This window comes from Schistocerca gregaria, chromosome 5 (genome assembly GCF_023897955.1).
Source record: "Schistocerca gregaria isolate iqSchGreg1 chromosome 5, iqSchGreg1.2, whole genome shotgun sequence".
NCBI lineage: Eukaryota > Metazoa > Arthropoda > Insecta > Orthoptera > Acrididae > Schistocerca > Schistocerca gregaria.
Window position 1 is genome coordinate 217145707 of NC_064924.1, and position 22609 is coordinate 217168315.

Sequence of the window (22609 nt, forward strand, 5' to 3'; positions counted from 1 at the left end):
ACTAAATACAAAGTATAGCCTTTACTGAAGTATAGGTAGTGGGAGGACCATCTGAGATTATGGCATGAGAAAAATTTCTAGAAGTGTTAATAAAGCTTTAGAAAATTTCTTTGGTACAAAAACATTCCATCTCCAGAACAAATGTGTAACTAAATAGGCCAATGTTGTCTGTGCTCACAGATCTGACTGTACACCACTATTGTTGGCATTTACTAGCAAGAAAATCACTTCCAGTGCAATATTCCTAAAACAATTTCATTGTTTCTCTTAAAATTCTGATTACACTAATACCACAGAGCTAAGAGGGGATTTCTATTATATTTCCCATGCTGCAATTCGATCTGCCAAGATATACAAGGCAGTTTTACAATTCTTGGAATTTGTTAAGGTAGTGTAGTAGAAAGTTGAAAAGTATCACATTTATTACATGGTCAAATAAAAATTAATAATAAACAACTTCTTTGCAGTTATAAACAGACAAATAACTTTCATGTGTAGTCAAATTTCAGCGGACAAGCCAGTTCTTACATACTAATACATAACTAAAGCTACTGAGACTCAAAATTACAAATTTCATTCTTCATAAAATCACAGTAATATAATATATATACATGCATTAAAAACATTCACAGTAAGTACAGTACATTGCTTCTTCCCCAACTGAAAAATATAAAAATGTTAAGATAAACTAGGAAATTTATTTACATGGTGGGGAGACTGCAACAAAAAGATAAATGTGCTGAAAGGGGTACAGAGAGAGATAGCCCAATGTTACATTTTGCTTATTTGTTTATATAAGTTTTTTTAATATCAAAGGACATCTGTAACTATTGTACTGTGAATAGGATATCTTCATTTTTAGGCAAGAAATGAGCACATAAGAAAATAACTGTAAATCACAGGAAAATGTTCAGTCCAAATTTTCCTGTACTTTTTCATTGTATCATTACTTCAGAATTCATACATAATCAGCACATGGTTTACAAAGTGATTTTTCTGAACTGATAATATTAAGGCGCATATGTTAGTCACAGAAAACTATAGCATGCTGCCAATACTGTTCTTGTACAGTCCTGCAAGCACCCTTGCTGCCAAAAGCAAATGGTCACGTCTGGAAACACCACTCACTGCCTGATGCCACTCTGAGTGATGCACCTGCAAAGACCAGTAACTAGTGTAAGCCCAGTATAACAAATGTGTGATGACAACTGTGGAAGACTAAATGTAATATTTGGTGGGAAAGACATTAAAATTTGATCTGAAAATGTAAGAAAAAGCAGCAAAGTTCAGTTACTAACCAGTCATAAAGGTAGCTATGATATAAAGAATACGTGTTTTGTATTAAAAATTGAGCAAGGCACATTTTTCCTGTGTTCTAACTCTGAGTGAAATAAAAGTCACAGAACAGACACGAGGATACTCATATTAGCAAAACTATTTGCATGGCATATTAGGGCATAGCTGCTTTTCAAACCTACGTCTTGTCCAGATAGTGTGACAAATTTCGTCAAAATTGAGTGAACTCATTGCAGTTTGCAGGCACTTTATTACACATATTTTTTTGCACTTCACTGGAAAATGTCATGTATAATGTGGGGCACAAAAGGAAGATAACATGCTCAAATTTGTGTTCATCACAAGAGTTTTCAACATTAGTGGTTGTCACCTTCAACAATGGACCCACACATATCTACATTTATTATTTCCACTGCTCATAACTTTTCTCGAAGTTATTTTCTGTGAGACTGTACGAGCTCCACCATTTCTGTCCTTTGATAAGCCACAGGAAAAGATTTCTTTTTTTCCCCTTTTTTATGCCAGGTTTTTATCACATTTTATTTCCTTTGGCAAATACTTGTCAATGAGTGGTACTTTAACACAATGTTAACACCGAGGGCATTAGAAGTTGTGCACTAGAAATCGGAAATAAGAGCACATTTTAAGAACTTCCCAATGCATTTCTTGTACATGTAAACAGCTTTTGATGTCATGATACTGTAGCCCTCTTGCAATACGGGCCAAGAAGCTCCTTTATATTCAGGAGTGTGACTTCTAGTCAAAGCGAATAGCAACTTGAAACGTGAGGAAAATTCTGTCATTTAATTTGAGCTGAATCTCTAATTTGCTGTTAATAGCATAGAGCTGTATTGAACACAATACTTGCAATATGGCAACAAAGAGGAAATCTCAAGCCTGGGAATATTTCACTGGGTCCCACAAAAAGGTGGGGGGTGGGGAAGATGGAACAAATATTTCTTCCCGGTATATTATTGATGAGCTGAAGAGGCATATTCTGCCATTTGAAGAATGACGAAATATTTCAAAGCAGTCGTGCAAGTAGCTCTTCTTCGCAGGTCACTAGTGCAGGTATGACCAATAAAGCACCACCATGAACAAATGTGTTGTTTCTTCTGTAGTGCTGGATCTTCCCTCTGTTCAGCAGAAATGTCATTAAATGTACCAATAACAGATTACATCCACAATGCTGTGTTCTGCTACAGGGTTATCTTGCCCCAAGTACTGTGATTTATTTTTGACAGGATTTCTTTGCAGTATCCTCCTATAATTAACTTCTTACATACCTACATAAGAATGCAATGTATTTCAACATGTAGATATTTCAGCTTAAAGCTTGTGCTAAGAGAAATTTGTACAGTAGATTCTAGATGCTGCAGAACTTGTTTTACATGTTTAGTACACAAAATAATTACAAACTAAAAGTTGCATAATACAAAATTTAAAGTGGTAATATATTTCAGATGCACAATAATGTTTTGGACATATGAGGTTTCATTTTTCTTTTTTTATAATAATTCCTGTGATCAAATTATCTTGCTGAGATGGACTGAACGTATTTGGAAATTAAGTGTTCTGATACAAAGGCAATTCAGCATAGGTTAGGTGGACATGTATTACTGACAGTATCAGATTAAGCACCTTCACGAACAAATGTCATTTAATTTACCAATGGCTGAGATCATATCCCAGCAGCTATGTTCTTCACAAGTTTCCTCGAAAGGCAGTTGGCATCTTTGTGCTTGTGTCCATTTTTGTATTCAACTGTTTTGTCTTACATCTAGAAGTGTCAGTTTTCTTCTCTCCAGTTGATGCCTTCAGATTAGTCAGCTAGCCTAGAGAATGGTGGTCCATCAAAACAGTGAATGGTTTCTCAAATAAACACACCCAAATCTTGTTGATGATGGTCGAAACAACTGCAAATCACTCTTTCTCAGTTGCAGGGAAGTTCCTCTTGGATTTTGAGAGTACTATGAAATCATAAGTTACACCTTCCTGAATTTGTACTAGAACTGCATCATCCCATAACCGTGGTAGCCCTTTTTATGGTTCCATTTAGGGGGGACCTGTCCCTTTCCCTTTCTGTGTATCTTGTCCTCGAGTGTCTCATTGGTTGCAGATTTTAATGTGTGTATTCGGATGGTTGACTCTTTCCCAATTTTTTTTCCCATGGTCAGTCAACCAGTCTCTGACCCTCTTCTTTTCTTCCGTTTCTTTCTGTCCAGTGTTCGTCTGTATTCTTCTTGTCTCTAGTGTTCGCTGCCACATTGGTGTTCTTTCAGTGACTGGGGGGAGGGGCATCTCCTCCCCCCTTGGGGTTTTTACTTGTTCCATAAATTTTGTTTCGCCGGTTTTGGAATGGGGGACTGATGACCTTAGCTGTTTAGTCCCCCTTAAACATCCCAACAACAACAACAACAACAACAACACTAGTACTGGTGTGAAATTGTGTCTTGGCATTCACATCATATACTGCTAGTACTCGAGAAGATGTTAGTGTTTCCTTAAGAACAATGAATTGTTCCAGGAAAATATGGCATCTCCCTGCAGTTGTTCTTGCAAGGGGCACATCTTGGAACAGGAGGTCTTGCTGAGTGCCAGTAGTACAAGCACATTCTGATAAAACTTCTCACATCATAATGTACGGAGGCGTCCAAAATCTGTGACTAATGTTATTTTTTATGGATCGGTTTGGACTCTCATTGCCATTCACTAGGTGCCCCAGTATGAATTTTTTTTTCCGGGAAGAGGCATCTTTTTGGATTCAGGTAGAGGCCTGCAGTCTGAATACTTCAACAAAGTTATCAGACAGCCTAGATGTTATGACAAACGTCTTTGGAAAAAAATGACTGTATCATCCAGATAGCAAAGACACATCCACTTAACCCTAGAGCAAATGTGCTGGTGTATTTTATACACCGGAGAGTCAGGTTTTGCCTGCTATGGAAAAATACCAAGCCATTTAATTGTTGATACCTTTCTAGTCATTGTTTAATTTATGTTTAGCTATGGCAGAGCAATTTAGCATCAACTAGTCAAGGGCTACGATAACATATTCCTGGAACTGCAATAGTGGTGTACTGTATATAGCACCTGCCTGACTCCAATTGTCAACGTTATCTCTTGTACATTTACATGAAGTAGTGTGCTAAAAAGCAATGTACTTTAGAGACATCAGCTATTATACTTCATTAGCTACTAGGCGATTTCATCTCAAATCATACAGGTTAAAAAAATTATCAGTGATAGAGCTCTTGAAATTGTTTTTAATAAAAGCCTTGTTCACAATACTATCAGACATGATTAACACACACACCCTTCGGAGCTTTTTCCATCTTTAATTCCAAAACAATAAACTACAAAAATTTGTATCTTTTAGCAAACTTCAAAATTATATTTTGAAAATTGATGTTCACTGTCTTGAGAAATGATAAAGTCAAAAGATTGCAAACTATCAGCTATGATATTAATGCCTGAAATTCCTGAACTGTCAAAACACGAGGATAATTTTTAAAGGAAGAACCAACAGCAAACATGTCTGCACATCCTGTCCCCTGAAATCTGTTCATAGTCAGCCACTCTTGGCCAGTCTCTCAGTATGACACAATTACATTTCACACCTCTTTTGGTGTTGGTTGTAAGGTTAAACAGCTTCATTTGTTGCCATGTCAATCAGTAACCCTGGCAATTGTGAAGTGGGCTCAGTTATTCAGTTGTTCAGTTGTTACATGCAAAACAAGTTTGTCCTGCTGAAATTCACCAGCAGCTTGTTGAAGGTTACGGTGCAGGTGTAATGAATGATGGAACTGTGCACAAATGGTCTAGGCTATTTAATGAAGGAAGGGCAAATGTTCATGATGAAGAATGAGCTGTGCAGTCTATTGTCAGGACTGAATACTTGATACGAAAAGTTGATAAGGCAATTCACCAAAACAGGTGCTTCACTATTGACTATTTCAAGATCAGTAGTTTTTCACATTGTTACAGTCAAACTTAACTACAAAAATTGTGTGAGAGATAGGTGCCGAAAACGTTGATTGAAGAACACAAAACAATGTGTCCTTGATGAAACCACGAAAATTCAAACAAGACCTTCAACATGGAAAATCATGGTCACAGTTATTTCAGGCTGGAAAGGCATTCTTCTGTAAGACATTTTGCCAAGACGAATGACAACAATGCTGAGACGTAAATGGAAAAAAAAAAAAAAAATGATAGTGTGGCATTCAGGGCCAGGAGATCCCATCCGGGAAGTTCGGCTGCCAAGTTGCAAGTCTTTCTTCAGGTAACCCCATGTGGAGCGACTTGTGTGTCGGTGACAACACAAAACCCAGTCCACGAATGGAGGAAATCTCCAACCCGGCCAGGAACCAAACCCAGGCCTGCTTAATGGTAGGCAAACATGTTACCACGCAGCTAAGCAAGTGGATTGCTGATAAGTACTGTGAAACATTATTAAAGCTTAGGCACGATATTCAAATTCACTGGTGGGGATCACTCTCTAGCGGTATCGTTCTGCTTCACGACAAGCCTCAGTCTCATATTGCAGCAAGAACAAAGATGCAACTGAACAAGTTTTATTGGGAATTACGGGCTCATCCACCATACAGCCTTGACTTAGCACCATCAGACTTTCATCTGTTTCCAAAACTTAAGCAATTTCTTGGTGGAAAGCACTTGGAAGCTGATGACGTAAAAAAACTGAGAAACTGTTACTAAATGTTTAAAAGTCAGGTGGCAGAGTTCTTTGATGCTGGGACCCAAAAACTGGTGCCACAACTTGACCAGTGTTTAAATGTTCCCGCGACTATGTTGAAAAAATGTGCTTATTATAGTTTGTCATACAATTTATGCTCATAAATAAAGTTTCTCTAACTCCATTACAAATCTGTTCTTACTTTAAAGATGATCCTCACATTTATAGATAAAGATGAGGAAATGTGAAATTTTTTGATTCTTTCTAAGTTTTTGCTAAAACCTTCATCCTGAATATTAAAATTGCATGGTATATTAGCTGGTCATTGTACTTATGGAAGGCACTATTACAGTGCGCAATATTTGGTGATGCAAAATTTGAGAATTTTTTATGTTAGACCTAGCTCTTCTCAAGGTTTTAATAAAAAAAAAATTAAACTGATTTTGAGTAAACGTAATGCATAACTGGTATATCTTTGTCAAAATGGCTGGGCAGTTCAAGGCACCGCGTCACGGATTGCGTGGCCCACCCGCTGGAGGTTCGAGTCCTCCCTCGTGTGTGTGTGTGTGTGTGTGTGTGTGTGTGTGTGTGTGTGTGTGTGTGTGTTCTTAGCATAAGATAGTGTAAGCAGTGTGTAAGTCTAGGGACCAATGGCCACAGCAGTTTGGTCCCTTAGGCATTCACACACACAACACAGCACTGCTGAAAAGTGTTCATGGTTTTTCTTTTTTCCATCTACTCCTCATAGAATTTTTATAGCTGAGCTGAATTTGTACATGGACTGTTGACAATGGCCATTTGAAAGAATTTGCCGGACTATGAGGTAAAGTAGACAGTTACATCTTGCAGCTCATGTGGCACACTAATTATTTGTCCCACCCACCACTGATTGTCATCCACACATGAAATTTAGTTGTTAACAACAAACTGAGGTATCTGCCCTGAGTGGCAATTTCAGGGGGTGCAAAATTCATATTGTTGAAGAAAAAAACCATGTCACACAAAGTACCTAGCATCGAATGCACATTTGTCTATTGTTTCTTCATATGATTCTGAAATGCACTGCTGTTTGCTTTTGAAAATTTCTGAACACATTCTAAGTTGATATATGAAATAATCATAAGTTGATTTTTAAATGTGTTCATAGTGTATGTGATGTCTCTGCCAGGAGAATCCCTGTCATATCTAGAAATAAAAAAGTTTTCTGCAGACAAAAGGAGACGAAGCTAAACGATAAGAGTTGAGCCAAATAAACCCAAACAGGTGAATGCCAATCGCTGTTTGTTTATGTGGTTGATTGGATGTGCGAATGATAAACACTGTTATAATTATTAGCGAAATTCATACATTCAAACTACCAGTGTGGAAATGAACAACTAACAGCAATAACAGGTAAGAAAGGTTACATTATCTTGTTGGTGTGTCCAAAAAAATGAAATTTTGAGAGAAAATTTTTGCCAGATCACTACACTACTAAGGAACAGTTGTACAGTCCTTGATTAGCAGCCACTCAATAATATTGTCAGAATAGTGCGGAAAAAGCATTTTAGGAACATGTAATAACAACTAATCGGAGAATAAACGCAGAATAATTAAAATGGTGATTCTGGCAGGGTTAGTGAAGTTAACCGGAGAATAAGTACTGACAATGATCGGAATACTTACAGAATTAGTAATGATAAGAGTGTTTGTTAGAATGAGGAAGAAGAAGGAAAAGTGAAATCCCACATGGAAGAATATGACAATTCCAAATTTATTTTAAAATTGGAGTTTGCACATCCAATCAACCACACAAACAAACAGTGATTGGCGTTTACCCGTTTGGGTTTATTCAGATCAGCTCTTTTCGTATAACCCCGTCCCCTTTTGTCCGCAGAAAAGTTTTTTTATTTCTATATGTGACAGAGATTCTCCTGGCACACACATCACATACACTACGAACGCATTCAAAAATCAGCGTATGATTCGTTCAGATATCAACTTAGAATGTGTTCAGAAATTTTAAAAAACGAACAGGGGTGCTTTTCAAAATCATATGAAGAATCAATAGATGGATGTGTGCTGGATGCTAGGCACTTTGTAAAACATAGTTTTTCTCTTCAATAATATGAACTTTGACAATCAATGGTGGGTGTGACAATTAGTGACTCATATAAGCTGCAAATGTAACTGTTTCCTTTATGACTGGCAAATTCTTTCAAATAGCCGTTGTCAACAGATCAGTGTGCAGTCCCCATTTCTGAAGTAAAGTTCTTGTTGGATTGTCATTGTCCTTGTACAAATTCAGCTCAGCTATAAAAGTTCAATGAGGAAGAGAGAGGGTGGGAAAAACAAAAACAAAAAACCGTTTTTCAGCACTGCAGTATTGATTGTTACAGGGTAGGCTATTTTAATTCATAGATTGTCATACAGAAATAAAGTCATGACAGAAGACAATAAAAATTGAGAATATCAGAAACAGAAAAATGCATGTAGAAAGTACTTTCTATAGTTAATTTTTTTATAACATGTTTGAGGAAAATGAACAGTTGTTTTCTCATGCACCTATAAGGCTACAAAATAATCATTTTGACTAACATATGCTTGTTTTGTGTTATGTTTACTCAAAATCAGCAAACCATTTAATTTTTTTTTTAACCTTGAGAGTATTCTCAAATTTCGCATCACCAAATATTGCGGACTCTAATAGTGCCTTCCATATGTACAATGACCAACTAACATACCCTGCAATTTTTAGAATATTCAGGCTGGGAGTTCTACAGATTTTCTCATCTTTATGTAGAAATATGAGGGTAATTTTTAAAGTAAGAACAGATCTGTAATGGAGTTAGAGAACCTTTATTTACAAGCATAATGTGTATCACAAACTACAATATGCACATTTCTTCAACACAGTCAATGGAACATTTAAACATTGGTCTAGCATCAAAGAACTCTGCTGCCTGACATGTTAAACAGTTAGTAACAGTTTCTTTGAAGACGTCATCAGTTTCCAAGTGCTTTCCACCAAGGAATTCCGTAAGTTTTGGAAACAGATAAAAGTCTGATGGTGCTAAGTCACGACTGTATGGTTGTTGAGCCCGTAATTCCCAATAAAACATATTCAGTTGCATCTTTGTTCTTGCCGCAACGTGTGACTGAGCATTGTCATGAAGCAGAATGCTGCCGCTAGAGAGCAATCCCCACCAGTGATTTTGAATAGCACACCTAAGTTTTAATAATGTTTCAAAGTACCTCTCAGCAGTTTGCTTGCTTAGCTGAGTAGTAATGTGTTTGTCTACCTTGCAGCAGGCCACCGTTCAGTTCCCAGCCGGGTTGTAGATTTTCTCCACTCATGGACTGGATATTGTGTTGTCCTCACCTACACACACGTCACCCAATGTGGTATCACCTGAAATAAGACTTGCAACTCAGCGGCCGAACTTCCTGGAGGGGGTCTCCCAACCATGAATGCCAATTATCATTTCATTCCATTTACGTCCCAGCATTTGTCATCAATCCTCTTCACAAAAAGTCTAACAGAAGAATGCCTTTCCAGTCAAAAAAAAATTGTGACCATGATTTTCTGTGTTGAAGGTCTTGTTTGAATTTTCGTGGTTTCATCAAGGAATTTGAGTGACGCTATTCACTGGATTGAGTGTAGTGTGCAATCACGTGTGATCACCTGTCTCAATATGACCCAAGAACTTGTTACCATCCTTATGATAGCACTCCAAAACAGACAAAGAACATGTTCTTCAGTCAACATTCTCGGCACCCATCTCACACACACATTTTCTATAGTGAAGTTTGACTGTAGCAATGTGAAAAACTATTGAATTGCCTCATAAACTTTTCATATCAAGTCTTCAGTCCTGAAAATAGACTGTACAGATCATTCTTCATCATGAACATTTGTCCTTCCTTCATCATTCATAACACCTGCACCATAAACTTCAACAAGCTGTTGATGAATTTCCGCAGAACCAACTTGGCTGCGACTTGCAAGCGAGCGGGTAAGGCACTTTTTCATTTACCCAGATTTCCTGGAGAGCCCACTCATTGCGATACATGGAACAATCTTGAGAGGAGGCAGCATGGTTGCCATTGAAGTTGATACAGCGGGGAGAAGAGGGCGGACAATTGCCCTTGTGAGCATCCCTGCCACAGGTTACACATTTGGCCGGATTTTGGCAGGACACTCGAGTGTGGTTGAAACGATGACAATGGTTATGAATTTACAGTTGTACTGTGATAACTTCATAGCCCGCTTTGATCTTTGACTGAAGCACCACTCCATCAAAAGGGAGAAAAAGAGTGTGTGTGGGCACTAAGGACGCATCTACCTTTTTCATCACTTGCTGGACTGCTATGACATCCTGAGCAGAGAGGTAAGTTTGGGTTTATGCCTCAGTCAGACCATCGAGCAGCCTAGTGTAAGTAACACCATGTTCTGTGGGCCTCTACATGAACAGGACAACTGTAGAGAAGTGATACTGCAAGGAGTAGTTGTGCTTGAGACTCAGAAGTAGACTCCAAAAGTAAAGTACCATTGCCCTTTCTGAATAAGAAATGGATTTACCATTGTGAAGGATTGTCTGTCTTCAGTACGTCAATCTAAGAGGAACTGTAGTGCAGCTGGGTGGGTCTTTGAATCTTGAGCTTCATTCTATTTAAGTTCGATAGATGTTGACTGTGATGATGATGATTGGTTCATTGCATGAAAATCCCCCATGACTGACAGCATCCCCGATGGTGCACTCCTTCCCACTGCGGTTCCCCCCTCGGAGGGGCCTCACCCACTTTAGGTGATGGTTCACGACTCAGGTTACACCACCTGAACACCTGACAGAGGGACCAAACAGCAATTTGGGAAGGTAGCAGCTAAGGTAATCACCCCTTCCCCATCCTGACCTGTACCAGGGGGTACGTGCGAACCCTACTGTCGACCCGGGGCTATGAATTACGCGTTACCCAGTCACCTATTAAATGTCAGATGTGTAAGCTGGCCTTCAGGAGTGCACAGGGAGGAAGAAGTAAAAGAGGAAACTCAAACACCAAAGTGGACGAAGGACAGGAGAAGGTGAATGAAGAAAGAGAAAGGAAACGAAAAACAGTCGAGAGTACTATGATGTTGACTACTGAAAATGTAGAATACATTTCCAAAAACAGCCCAGACCTGTTCCACAAGGGAGTGGAAAAAGAACAGCAAGAGAATACATGTGCAGCACGGAAGGGAAAAGATGCTGCAAAGGCTGGGGCCCTGGGGTAGCCAAGCACAAACCTGCCAAAGACTGGCGAGCTCCTTTGGGGAGGTATGTTACTATGTTACAGGAACTTCCCTGTGTAGCATTGTAGACATGTACATACAGGGAGATACCAAATCAGTTCCATAACTATTTTTGAGGTGATGATTAAAACTTAATGACTACCTCAAATAGTGCCTTACAAATTTTTTGGTTTCAAAACCAAGTCACGATGCACATAGTCAATTTAAGTCTCTCACGACAGACCTTACTCCTAGTTTTAGTTGGGCTAATCTACTTATATCTTATGCCGCAGGCATCATATTCAATAGGAGATTATACGAGAGCTTCACAGGATTACAGCAATCTAACTGTATGAGAATCCCTAAGATGGTTTATAAAGTAAATTTCTTGAGGGACCCTACATTCAAGTTAGCTTCATATCAGTAAGATGCTATAGGTTTTTTCCTGAATGTTAAAGCTTCATTCCTCCAATAATAATTTATGTAGGACTGAAAGAACAGCAGAAAATAACAAGAGCACAGAACAGCTTAGCTTATTAAAATTAGATAATCAATTACACAGCAAAGACGACAGTAATTGAAACAACTCCTTCAGACAGAATTTTCTCCTCAAAATGGCTTGAGAAGACACCAACACACACAGAGAGAGAGAGAGAGAGAGAGAGAGAGAGAGAGAGAGAGAGACAGAGAGAAGTACTTCCAAAGTTAACACCATAATTAATAATTTATATCCAAGCTGCAATCAGAGCTTATAACTCATCTTGACTGGCTAAAAGTATCTTACAAAAACAACAAACAAAAAATAATTTCAATAGTACAATACACACACTCCAAATGATTATATTTACCTCCAAATTGCTAGCCATCAGGCTTCCAATAGTCACAGCATAGCCTGAACTCAGCAGAGGATAATCAGAAGGTGTGTCATCCCTTGCTAAATCCACAACAGTGGATGGTACAGGTGTTGTTCCAGTAAAAGTGTGCAGAGTTATTTTGTGACCAGGGTCATCCAATGTTAGCAAGCCTAAGTCGTACCACCTGAAAAGAATGAAACAACAGATCTAAAAACGATGTAATGCAGCTTTGTTGCATTTTTACACTTCATAGGAAAAAAACATTTGACTTGGTTATATTTAGTAGAAATACATTAAATAACAGCTGCCAAGAATACTGAAAGAGGTAAAATATTGAAGCATTTGGCTTTAAGTTTGATCTGGAGATAAGGAACATGGAAGAGAATGAGATGTCTAAATTAAAGGAACGACAGAAAATGGAAAAGGCTCATTAAAACATGGATTTTAAGAAAGGAAACAACAGAAGTGTGGTGGGGAAGCAAAGCATACAAGGCTTGAAAACATTTAACACCTATGTGTCAGACTAGGACTATGATTTTGACCTTTTACTGATTTTACTTGTTAAGCCATTTGTGCATCTGGCCTCTTGTAGAGCTGATAAGCATAATGATATGATAATTGCCCATTCATGCTTCACTGGTTCAAAAAACTCTATTACTGATCCCACCATGAGCCCAGATATTTTCCTATGCTTTGAATTTTATTGGTTTCTCTCTAGATCTGTAATTTTGGAATTTGTCTCAGAAGCCCTGTCTTGTAAAAGTTCCTGTGGATGATTTGGGCTCTCTCATCTGCTGTGACTTCAAGCACTTCACTGTCCCTATGGTAGTTTAAATATAAGGTACCACTTTTCACAAAAATCACTTGCTTTCATACAGCAGATGTTGCACAGCTGATAAAAACTCATGCAATTATATCTATCCAGTCCTTAACATCGTTTCAGTTTTCTGACACAACCAACCACTTGTGCAGAGCATACAATTTGCTCTACATGGAAGTATTCACTGGAGTGTATGTTGTCTTTATTTCCTACAGAGTAATCACAATGATGGAAAGAGAGAAAACTGCACGATTAATTGAGAAATAGGGGCCTTTTGATGTGTTAAATTGGTGTTTCACAGTTTCTCAACCTGCTTTTAAATCACCTATAAGGAACAGTGATATGAGACAGTTTATTAGTCTTATCAATGCCTCATTGTCATGTAGTTTCAGCAATTAACTGAAACGTACCTTTATCTCGAGTCATGTGAACCTCTACCTCTAGAACCACTGCCTGCAATCTGACTGTTAGGCTCACAGAATGTGACATGCTTCACTGACAGACAAAAGACTGACTGTTGCATTAACCCAGTATAGACAATTTTTCTGAAGATTGATGCAGCAGTTCCAAGTTTAAACTATCTTCCAAGTGTTAGTACATGCAGATCAAGAGCATACACCCTGGGTTTGTACGACAGAACAAGTTTGTGGATCCCAACTGATTTACACTTTCTATTACAACACATGAAGATCAACCGACAAACAGTAATTTGTGAAAACCAATACTAATAAATACAGCTTTAGGAGATGAAATTTATCCTTCGTGAAGACTTAGTTGTGGAAGGCGGTCCCAACTTGGGAATGCAGCCTGACAAAACAAATATCCAAGCCAATGCTGGCAAATGGATTTCTATTTAATCAATTCCCCAAAAAATCAAGTTGGTTGGGCAATGGACTAAAAGGAATACTACTGACAGTGAAAATAAAAAAAAATGCATTTATGTTAGTTTGTTTTTCATAAACCATTTACAATGATGCTAACAAATCCTGAAAGCTCACCTGTACCATTCAAAGAAAGTGAAGAGAGAGCAGCGAAAATATCAAATGTTAACACCATAAATTAAAATTCTGTCAGCAGCAGATGCATGGATTTGTATCCTGGAAGCTCAGTGGATAAGTATCTGATTATCAATTCAAAGTCCAGTGTTCAATCCGCAGTTGGTCTTATTATTTTTTTCTGTCCTTTGTCATTTACTGGTATTTCACATCTGACAATATAGTATTAACTCAATTATAAGATGAGGTTTCTTCCACAACTCATCACTTGAACAATACAGGATCACCTTATATCCACAAATTAAACTACTGCTGCTGAGGTCAATAGTTTTACATTGTGTAAGAGATTAAAACAGTTGTTGCCTTACATTTACGGATGAAGCTTTGGTAACTGAGATTACATACAGAGTTATATTGAATAATTCTGAAAGGTTGGAAGGGGAACACTTGACACCAGTTTGGCTGAGAACTAGGGCAAATATGGGGAGGGACAGTGGTAAGCGAACAGCGAATTTCATCATGTTGCCAACTACAGGAATGCGTACAGCATATTTCGGCTTTTTGCCTGGATCCATTTGTAGCTGGAATTGAACCAATTTTAAAACTGGGCATATAATCAACATTAATACAAATTTCTGCAGAATACAGTAAAAGTCTAGATAGGAGCCAGTGGTGTACTTGTGTGTTTTATGGAGTAATGTTGCCACTGCTCGCCATGAGGTATGATAGGAACAAAACTGGGTGGTGTTCGCATATTATGCATTGAAAATTTGTTCCACAATGATCAATCAATCTGGCTGTGTCCTCGAGAGACTTTCAAGCAGCATATTCATTGGGAAAAACTATGGACAAACAAAAAGAGGTGCGTCAATTGCTGGTTCGAAGTGAGAGTAACAGACAGGCTATCTGTTTGGAAACAAGAGTGGCGGAATACTATCACATTCTCACGTCCATAAAGATGAAAAATTTGCTATGTATTCAGAGAAAACAGCTGTGTTCTACAGCATCACAGTAACTACAACCTCGGACATTGCAACATAATCAGAAGAAGCAGCAAAATATTTGTCCCAACCAAAATTGTAAATTTTAATGATGCCTGTTTCCTCACAGCAATTTCAGTTGTGCTATTGGGTACCACTGTAACCAAATTACTGATACCACAGATGACTGGCTTAGATAGTAAGCAGAAAAGGGAATGAAGATAAAAGTTAAAGTACACCACTTTTTGTTTACTTTATTTCTTCTGGTAGAAACAACCGGTAAATGGCGTAAGTTTAGAATAGGTGTATTTTTAATATTTTTTATGCAGATATTTCGTATGAATAGAACAGTTTGTAATTTTGATCAGTCAGAATATGGTGAAAATAAAATTTTCACAAGGGATCTCCGAAAGAAGAAAGGGGATAACTGTGTATTCAGGGTCATCTTATGCTCATAAATACATTAATTTATGTGTGTACTTGAAATATCTCACCAAACTGCACCTTTGTCTGGAGCTGATGCTAAACGTGCTGGGTGAATCAGTGCAAAAGTCAGAGGAAAGAAAGAGTGTATCACCTCCAACAGGACATGCTTATATAGTGATCAAACCACCCTTTGAGTTCAGGTCACAGGGCTTTGTTTTTACTTATGTATGGGGCCAGGCAGATGTTTCAGAGTGCTCAACATCTTTGTCTTCAGTATCACATTAAGAATGCCAAGTATGGCATTTCTTGAAACATTAGATATAAGTGAATACAGATGTCAATGGAGAGAAGACTACAATATTACACTACATAAATGAGGTTGGCTGATCACAAAATTAAAATGAGGTGGACTAAGCACCTGCCATTAATAAAATCCTGATACTTCAGGGTCTTTGTAGCATACCAATTTTGTATATTGTGTTTTGCAGTAGAAGAAAGAAAGTGGATGATGATGAGAGGAAGAAATGCCACATTTGATGACATGAAACTGGAGGGAAGAGTCTGCTTCATTAGTAACTGATCGCCTGATGTCACTACGCTGCAATCTGTAATACCTCCTTTTGCTACTTTTTTTTGTATGCATCCTCATGAGTACACTCTTTCTCCTGACACCTCATATACTTGTGGACTTAAACAGTTCGAGACGTATTCGGTTCAAAGTCAGTACAATCCAATATATTGACTGATAACACTCTTCATTTTTTTATGCAGACCAGCACATGAATCAAAGTGAAACGAATATGCTAAAACTTGAATATACAATACACAGAACAACAGAGCAGGTTAAAGGAAGAAGACAATGACGATTAGTTTTTTAGTTTTCCCTGACAGAAGCATTATGGTCTCTACTTTGCAGGAAAATCAATGCGAAGTAATGACAATGTGGTTCCCTGAGTTATTCCTTTGCTATACTGCCCACTATTTTGAAAGAAATCTGATCAGTGTCTGTAAGAAGTGCTTGATTTTTTCATTACTAAAATGTCTTAACTGTATGAAAACAATACTTTCTGATTATATAAGGAGGAATTGTGTGTTGTGAACCACTAAACCACCCCAACCTTCCTCCATTAGGCTTTGGTCTTTTTCCACCAGTGAGCAGCAAGAAGGTTGAGTTTAATGTCTCATCAGTATTCAGTTCATTAGAGACTGGGAACTAGCTTGCATTAAGCAAGGATACAGCAAGATATTGTTCAGGACCTTCTGAGGGAACTATCCTGGTATCTCTCTGGGAAACTACGAAATCTATATCTACATAAATACTCCACAAGCCAATGTACAGCATGTAGTGGAGGTTACCCTGCACCTCTACTTGTCACTTCACTTCCACTTTCACTTCCACTTTCACTTCCACTTCACTTCCCGTTCCACTCGCAAATACAGCAAGGGAAGAACAACTGTCTGTAGGCCTCCATATGAGCCCTAATTTCTCTCATCTTCGTGGTCCTTATATGTTGGTCATAATAGAATTGTTCGGCAGTCAGTTTCAAATGCCGGTTCTGTAAATTTTCTCAATAGTATTTCTCAAAAAGACCATTACATCATTAAAAAACTGGTAGTGATTTAAAACCATGGGGAATGGAGCTTGAAACCAAACTCTGTACATCCTACGTAGTACTCTTGATAGTTTGTTGTAAAGTTTAGACAGTGAATCTAAAATTGTAGATTTGTGGTAAGATCTTATGGGCCCAAACTTGTTAGGTCATTGGTCCCTAAGCTTACACACTACTTAATCTAACTTAAACTAACTTAAGCTATGGACAACACACACATCCATGCCTGAGGGAGGACTCGAACCTCCGACGGGGGAGCCGCGCGGACCGTTACAAGACACCTCAGACCGCACGGCTACCCCGCACGGCAATGAGAATCTACATTTCAGCAATAAACGGCAGAATCAGACAAAGTTGCTGTTTGGCACTAACTCATGCACAAACACAGAGCTAGTATGTAACAGTTACTCACTGTCCTTCAGCAGCCTCCACAATAAAATTTTCCACAGCAACTACAGGTTGGTTCTCATGAATTTTTCCACTTGTACGAACTGAGTGTATCCTTTCTTCTGCTGCTTTGAATGCCGAGCCATAACCAACTGGTTGTGCAGCAACAGTTACTGCTTGTGCTGGTAGTCCCCTACAAAATATGATCTTTAAAATATGTGATAAACATAAATATAAACTTGTACATACAGATATGAGTAAAGAGATTCCATAGAATACTTTACCACTATTTTATTTTTTCATTCTGTTCCGTGCCTATGTTAAAGGAGACAACAGCACAAAAACTGCACAACAGACTTACGTAACAGTAGCTTTGCCAAAAACTGCCTGGAAAGCTTCTCTAACTGGGCTTATTTTAATTTCTTTGTCTGATGCAACCACAATATCAATATCACCACCAGAATCTAGAACAGAAAGAAAAGTTCTAGAAAATAAATGATAGTATGCAGCTTATCTGCAGGACATGGTCATAATGTTCCCTCTGCAGCCAACTGCTTGGCTTCACGTAATTGTCTGTACTTACAAATTTGTGCTCTGTAAAACCTGATGGTTTGTGTTTATACAATGGCTTTATACTTATATTTAAATTTATGCTGTGCATTTTTTTACAGTGTAACTAAGTGTTCCAACAGCCACATTTCTGTAGCCAGAAGTAGGAGAAGGTACTACTCATACACGACTCAACTGCGCGTGTGCATGAGCCCGCTCTAACTGATTAAACGAGTCTAATGTAAACAGTTGTGATGTCATGTGCATCGAAGGCAATTTGTTGTTATGAAGCACTGCATAGTCTTCCGAAAGCCTTTGAGAAATTTTGCTGTTGGCAGATGCTTGTATGAGCACTGTGTTATTTTATATGGTGTATTTCTTTTGCAATTTAAGTTTTTTTTTCTCTTGTTCATGTTTTAATGCTGCAGTATTATTCTGCAGTAGCGGATACAGTAATATCCTTTGTTAGAGTAACGGTTCTTACCAGTCAAAATTACAAACACTTCACTGAAAACTAAAACAACAACAAAATTCCCGGAATTCTAAGAAATTCCTGGATTTTTCCCGAATGAAAAAATTCCCAGGTTTTCCTGGATCTCCTGGTTGTCCCAGGTCGTATACACACTGTCTCACAGACCTATCCCCTTGTGTATAGTAACTGAGATTGCTTTATAGGTATTTGGCAACATCCTTGGTACTTATCTAAAACAGGCAGTTTTCAATTCATAACCTTATCAATGTTCTGCACACACTTTTTCACAAATTAACAATATAACTAACATTTCTTTCAGTCACAAATGTAATTCAAAATTAACTGTAAAATTTTTGTGCAACGAATGTCAGGTATTTATACTCTCTCTCTCTCTCTCTCTCTCTCTCTCTCTCTCTGTGTGTGTGTGTGTGTGTGTGTGTGTGTGTGTGTGTGTGCAGATGAATGGTGAATCCTGACTACTTATATGAACATTTTTGCCAGATAGCCTGCAGTGCCAATAATTTGTCAAATTGAAGTGAATCACTTTCATAGAATGTTCCACACTATATCAGACTCTCAACACAAACAACACATACTGTAGATTTTTGTGGAGCCATTTCGGTGACCTCCATACATCTTGCAGGTGACAGAAATAGTGCATAAGGAAATCTGTGCGTTTATTTTGAATTGCCCTCATACATAAATATATAAACAGTTGCTCTGTATTAAATATACGATACAGAAAATGAGATTGGAGGAGGAGGAAGAGGATCTTAGTGTTTAACGTCCCGTCGACAACGAGGTCATTAGAGACGGAGCGCAGGCTCGGGTGAGGGAAATCGGCCGTGCCGTTTCAAAGGAACCATCCCGGCATTTGCCTGAAGTGATTTAGGGAAATCACGCAAAATCTAAATCAGGATGGCCAGAGACGGGATTGAACCGTCGTCCTCCCGAATGCGAGTCCAGTGTGCTAACCACTGCGCCACCTCGCTCGGTAGATTGCTAGGTTAGAAAAAATATTATCGAATGTGTACCACTGAAGATGGTACTGGAGGTCGCTCATTCTTACATGCTTAAGGAGTATACAGTAATTACTGTTATTTGTGTGAGCAAGATTATGTAGAGAATGTGGCTAACAGAGAACATAGTGTCACCAAATTGCAGCAAAACACAGGGCACAATTTCAGACATTGTGACAATCTTATGCAACTCAATGTGTCATCTTTATGGTGAGAGCACTCTATTCTTTACCTAATATTGTTAATATTGCAACCCGGAGCTTCCATTGTGTGATGTTTTATTATGACATCGCGGACAAATAATCTGAAAAATAACAAAATTTTAAATTCTTAGGTGTGAACAAAGACAAATATTTTTCTTGCTAATATCGTATTTTTAATATCTGCACAGGTATTACAATGCCTGGTAAACAACACAGTCGGCACAAGGTAGTGTATAGGCCAACGGTGGCTCAATAGAATAGAAGCCCACAAGAAGAAATGAAAACTAGCCATGCAAATCAATCTACGGGGAAGCAGAAGTCCGAAACCATGTACAGATGTGCACAGGGATAAACACAACACAGGGCAGATGTAGCTGACTGGCAGTGCTGGTTGACAACTGAGCACATGGAAATGCACATAGCACGAGGTGCAAGGCAATGTCTACAGTGGTTGAACTCAGTGTTAGAACTGACCCACCCAGCTTACTGCAGCAGGTAGGTAAACACTTCCAGCAATGGGTCTGCCCATAAAACATATTATGTATGTCCCCAGGGCAGTTGCCCACATTATTCCGTCACGATAACTATGATAGCTCATCTCCTCCAGTGTGATGTTCACTAGCTGTGCAGAAATTGAGTACTAATATCTTAAACATATGAATAGTCAAGCCACCACTGACATTTTTGGCTATTGTTGAAATGTGATTAATACAAGGCGTGCTATTTTCCATGAGATTTCATGATTTACAATGTGGACTCACTCAAAAGTGTTCACTCACTCACTGAACACTAGATGATAAAACTATCTGCAATGAAATAATACTTCACTACAATTGTACAGAAATGTACACATTGCTGTGCACGTTTAATTGTCAATAGCTTTCTAGCATAACAGAAAATGAGAGGCAAATTTAAAGTGAAACATTTTCCTGATGCAAATTCCTTTCACTCTGTAGATGAGTTCAACAAAAAAGTTTAGAAACATTTGTAGTTATGATACATGCATATACCATCAAAAATATATTTATTATTTTCTTAATCAGCATTCTATGACGCAAAAGAGTGAGAGGCAGAGGGAGGGGTAAGGGAAGAGCATTCTGTATGAAGAACAATGAAATACGAGAGTCTATTGTCCCAACAAGATCATTAGAATACACTCCTGGAAATTGAAATAAGAACACCGTGAATTCATTGTCCCAGGAAGGGGAAACTTTATTGACACATTCCTGGGGTCAGATACATCACATCATCACACTGACAGAACCACAGGCACATAGACACAGGCAACAGAGCATGCACAATGTCGGCACTAGTACAGTGTATATCCACCTTTCGCAGCAATGCAGGCTGCTATTCTCCCATGGAGACGATCGTAGAGATGCTGGATGTAGTCCTGTGGAACGGCTTGCCATGCCATTTCCACCTGGCGCCTCAGTTGGACCAGCGTTCGTGCTGGACGTGAAGACCACGTGAGACGACGCTTCATCTAGTCCCAAACATGCTCAATGGGGGACAGATCCGGAGATCTTGCTGGCCAGGGTAGTTGATTTACACCTTCTAGAGCACGTTGGGTGGCACAGGATACATGCGGACGTGCATTGTCCTGTTGGAACAGCAAGTTCCCTTGCCGGTCTAGGAATGGTAGAACGATGGGTTCGATGACGGTTTGGATGTACCGTGCACTATTCAGTGTCCCCTCGACGATCACCAGAGGTGTACGGCCAGTGTAGGAGATCGCTCCCCACACCATGATGCCGGGTGTTGGCCCTGTGTGCCTCGGTCGTATGCAGTCCTGATTGTGGCGCTCACCTGCACGGCGCCAAACACGCATACGACCATCATTGGCACCAAGGCAGAAGCGACTCTCATCGCTGAAGACGACACGTCTCCATTCGTCCCTCCATTCACGCCTGTCGCGACACCACTGGAGGCGGGCTGCACGAAGTTGGGGCGTGAGCGGAAGACGGCCTAATGGTGTGCGGGACCGTAGCCCAGCTTCATGGAGACAGTTGCGGATGGTCCTCGCCGATACCCCAGGAGCAACTGTGTCCCTAATTTGCTGGGAAGTGGCGGTGCGGTCCCCTACGGCACTGCGTAGGATCCTACGGTCTTGGCGTGCATCCGTGCGTCCCTGCGGTCCGGTCCCAGGTCGACGGGCACGTGTACCTTCCGCCGGCCACTGGCGACAACATCGATGTACTGTGGAGACCTCACGCCCCACGTGTTGAGCGATTCGGCGTTACGTTCACCCGGCCTCCCGCATGCCCACTATACGCCATCACTCAAAGTCCATCAACTGCACATACGCTTCATGTCCACGCTGTCGCGGCATGCTACCAGTGTTAAAGACTGCGATGGAGCTCCGTATGCCACGGCAAACTGGCTGACACTGACGGCGGCGGTGCACAAATGCTGCGCAGCTAGCGCCATTCGACGGCCAACACTGCGGTTCCTGTTGTGTCAGCTGTGCCGAGCGTGTGATCATTGCTTGTACAGCCCTCTCGCAGTGTCCGGAGCAAGTATGGTGGGTCTGGCACACCGGTGTCAATGTGTTCTTTTTTCCATTTCCAGGAGTGTATTTTACTGGAGCAGTGTTGCACAGCCTCAAAATACGGAAATAGTTTCATGTTGGACCACCTGAAGTTGCTAGAGAATATATCATTTATTGAATGGCTAGTATTATTCACATATCAGTTTTCAAGTTGACACAGAATGAAGAAGTTCAGACTTTGCCTCACATGAACTGAAGACTTCAATGGCACATTTTTGTCATGGATTGTCAATTGAACTTATTCAACTGAACATACAGTTTATCATGAAAGTTGATATTAACTGCATGAAACTGTTCCATACATAGATACCCCAATATAAACAATGTTTGTATGTTCTCCACATCAACTTGAGAATGACCACATGGCTGACACTAGTTAAACAACAAAGGTTACATTTTTTTGCCACTTGGAATTCCCAATTTGAAACTGCTGTATTTCAAGACATCATTACATACTGAAAACAAGCTTAGGCTGTGCATGGCAGGGGAAGAAAACTGGCTGT

General features: G+C 39.4%; 1 protein-coding gene across 1 annotated transcript in view; it reads right to left on the reverse strand.

The window, feature by feature from the left end:
* Positions 1-404: 404 nt before the first annotated feature.
* LOC126272694 (protein PRRC1-like) overlaps positions 405-22609 on the reverse strand; it is a 69519-nt gene continuing 47314 nt past the window's right edge. The window contains exons 4-7 of the mRNA XM_049975721.1: positions 17674-17776; positions 17338-17505; positions 12089-12278; positions 405-1155 (exon numbers count right to left, since the gene is read on the reverse strand). Coding sequence (XP_049831678.1) covers positions 1039-1155; positions 12089-12278; positions 17338-17505; positions 17674-17776 — 578 coding nt within the window. The 3' untranslated portion in view covers positions 405-1038. The remainder of the gene's footprint in view (positions 1156-12088; positions 12279-17337; positions 17506-17673; positions 17777-22609) is intronic.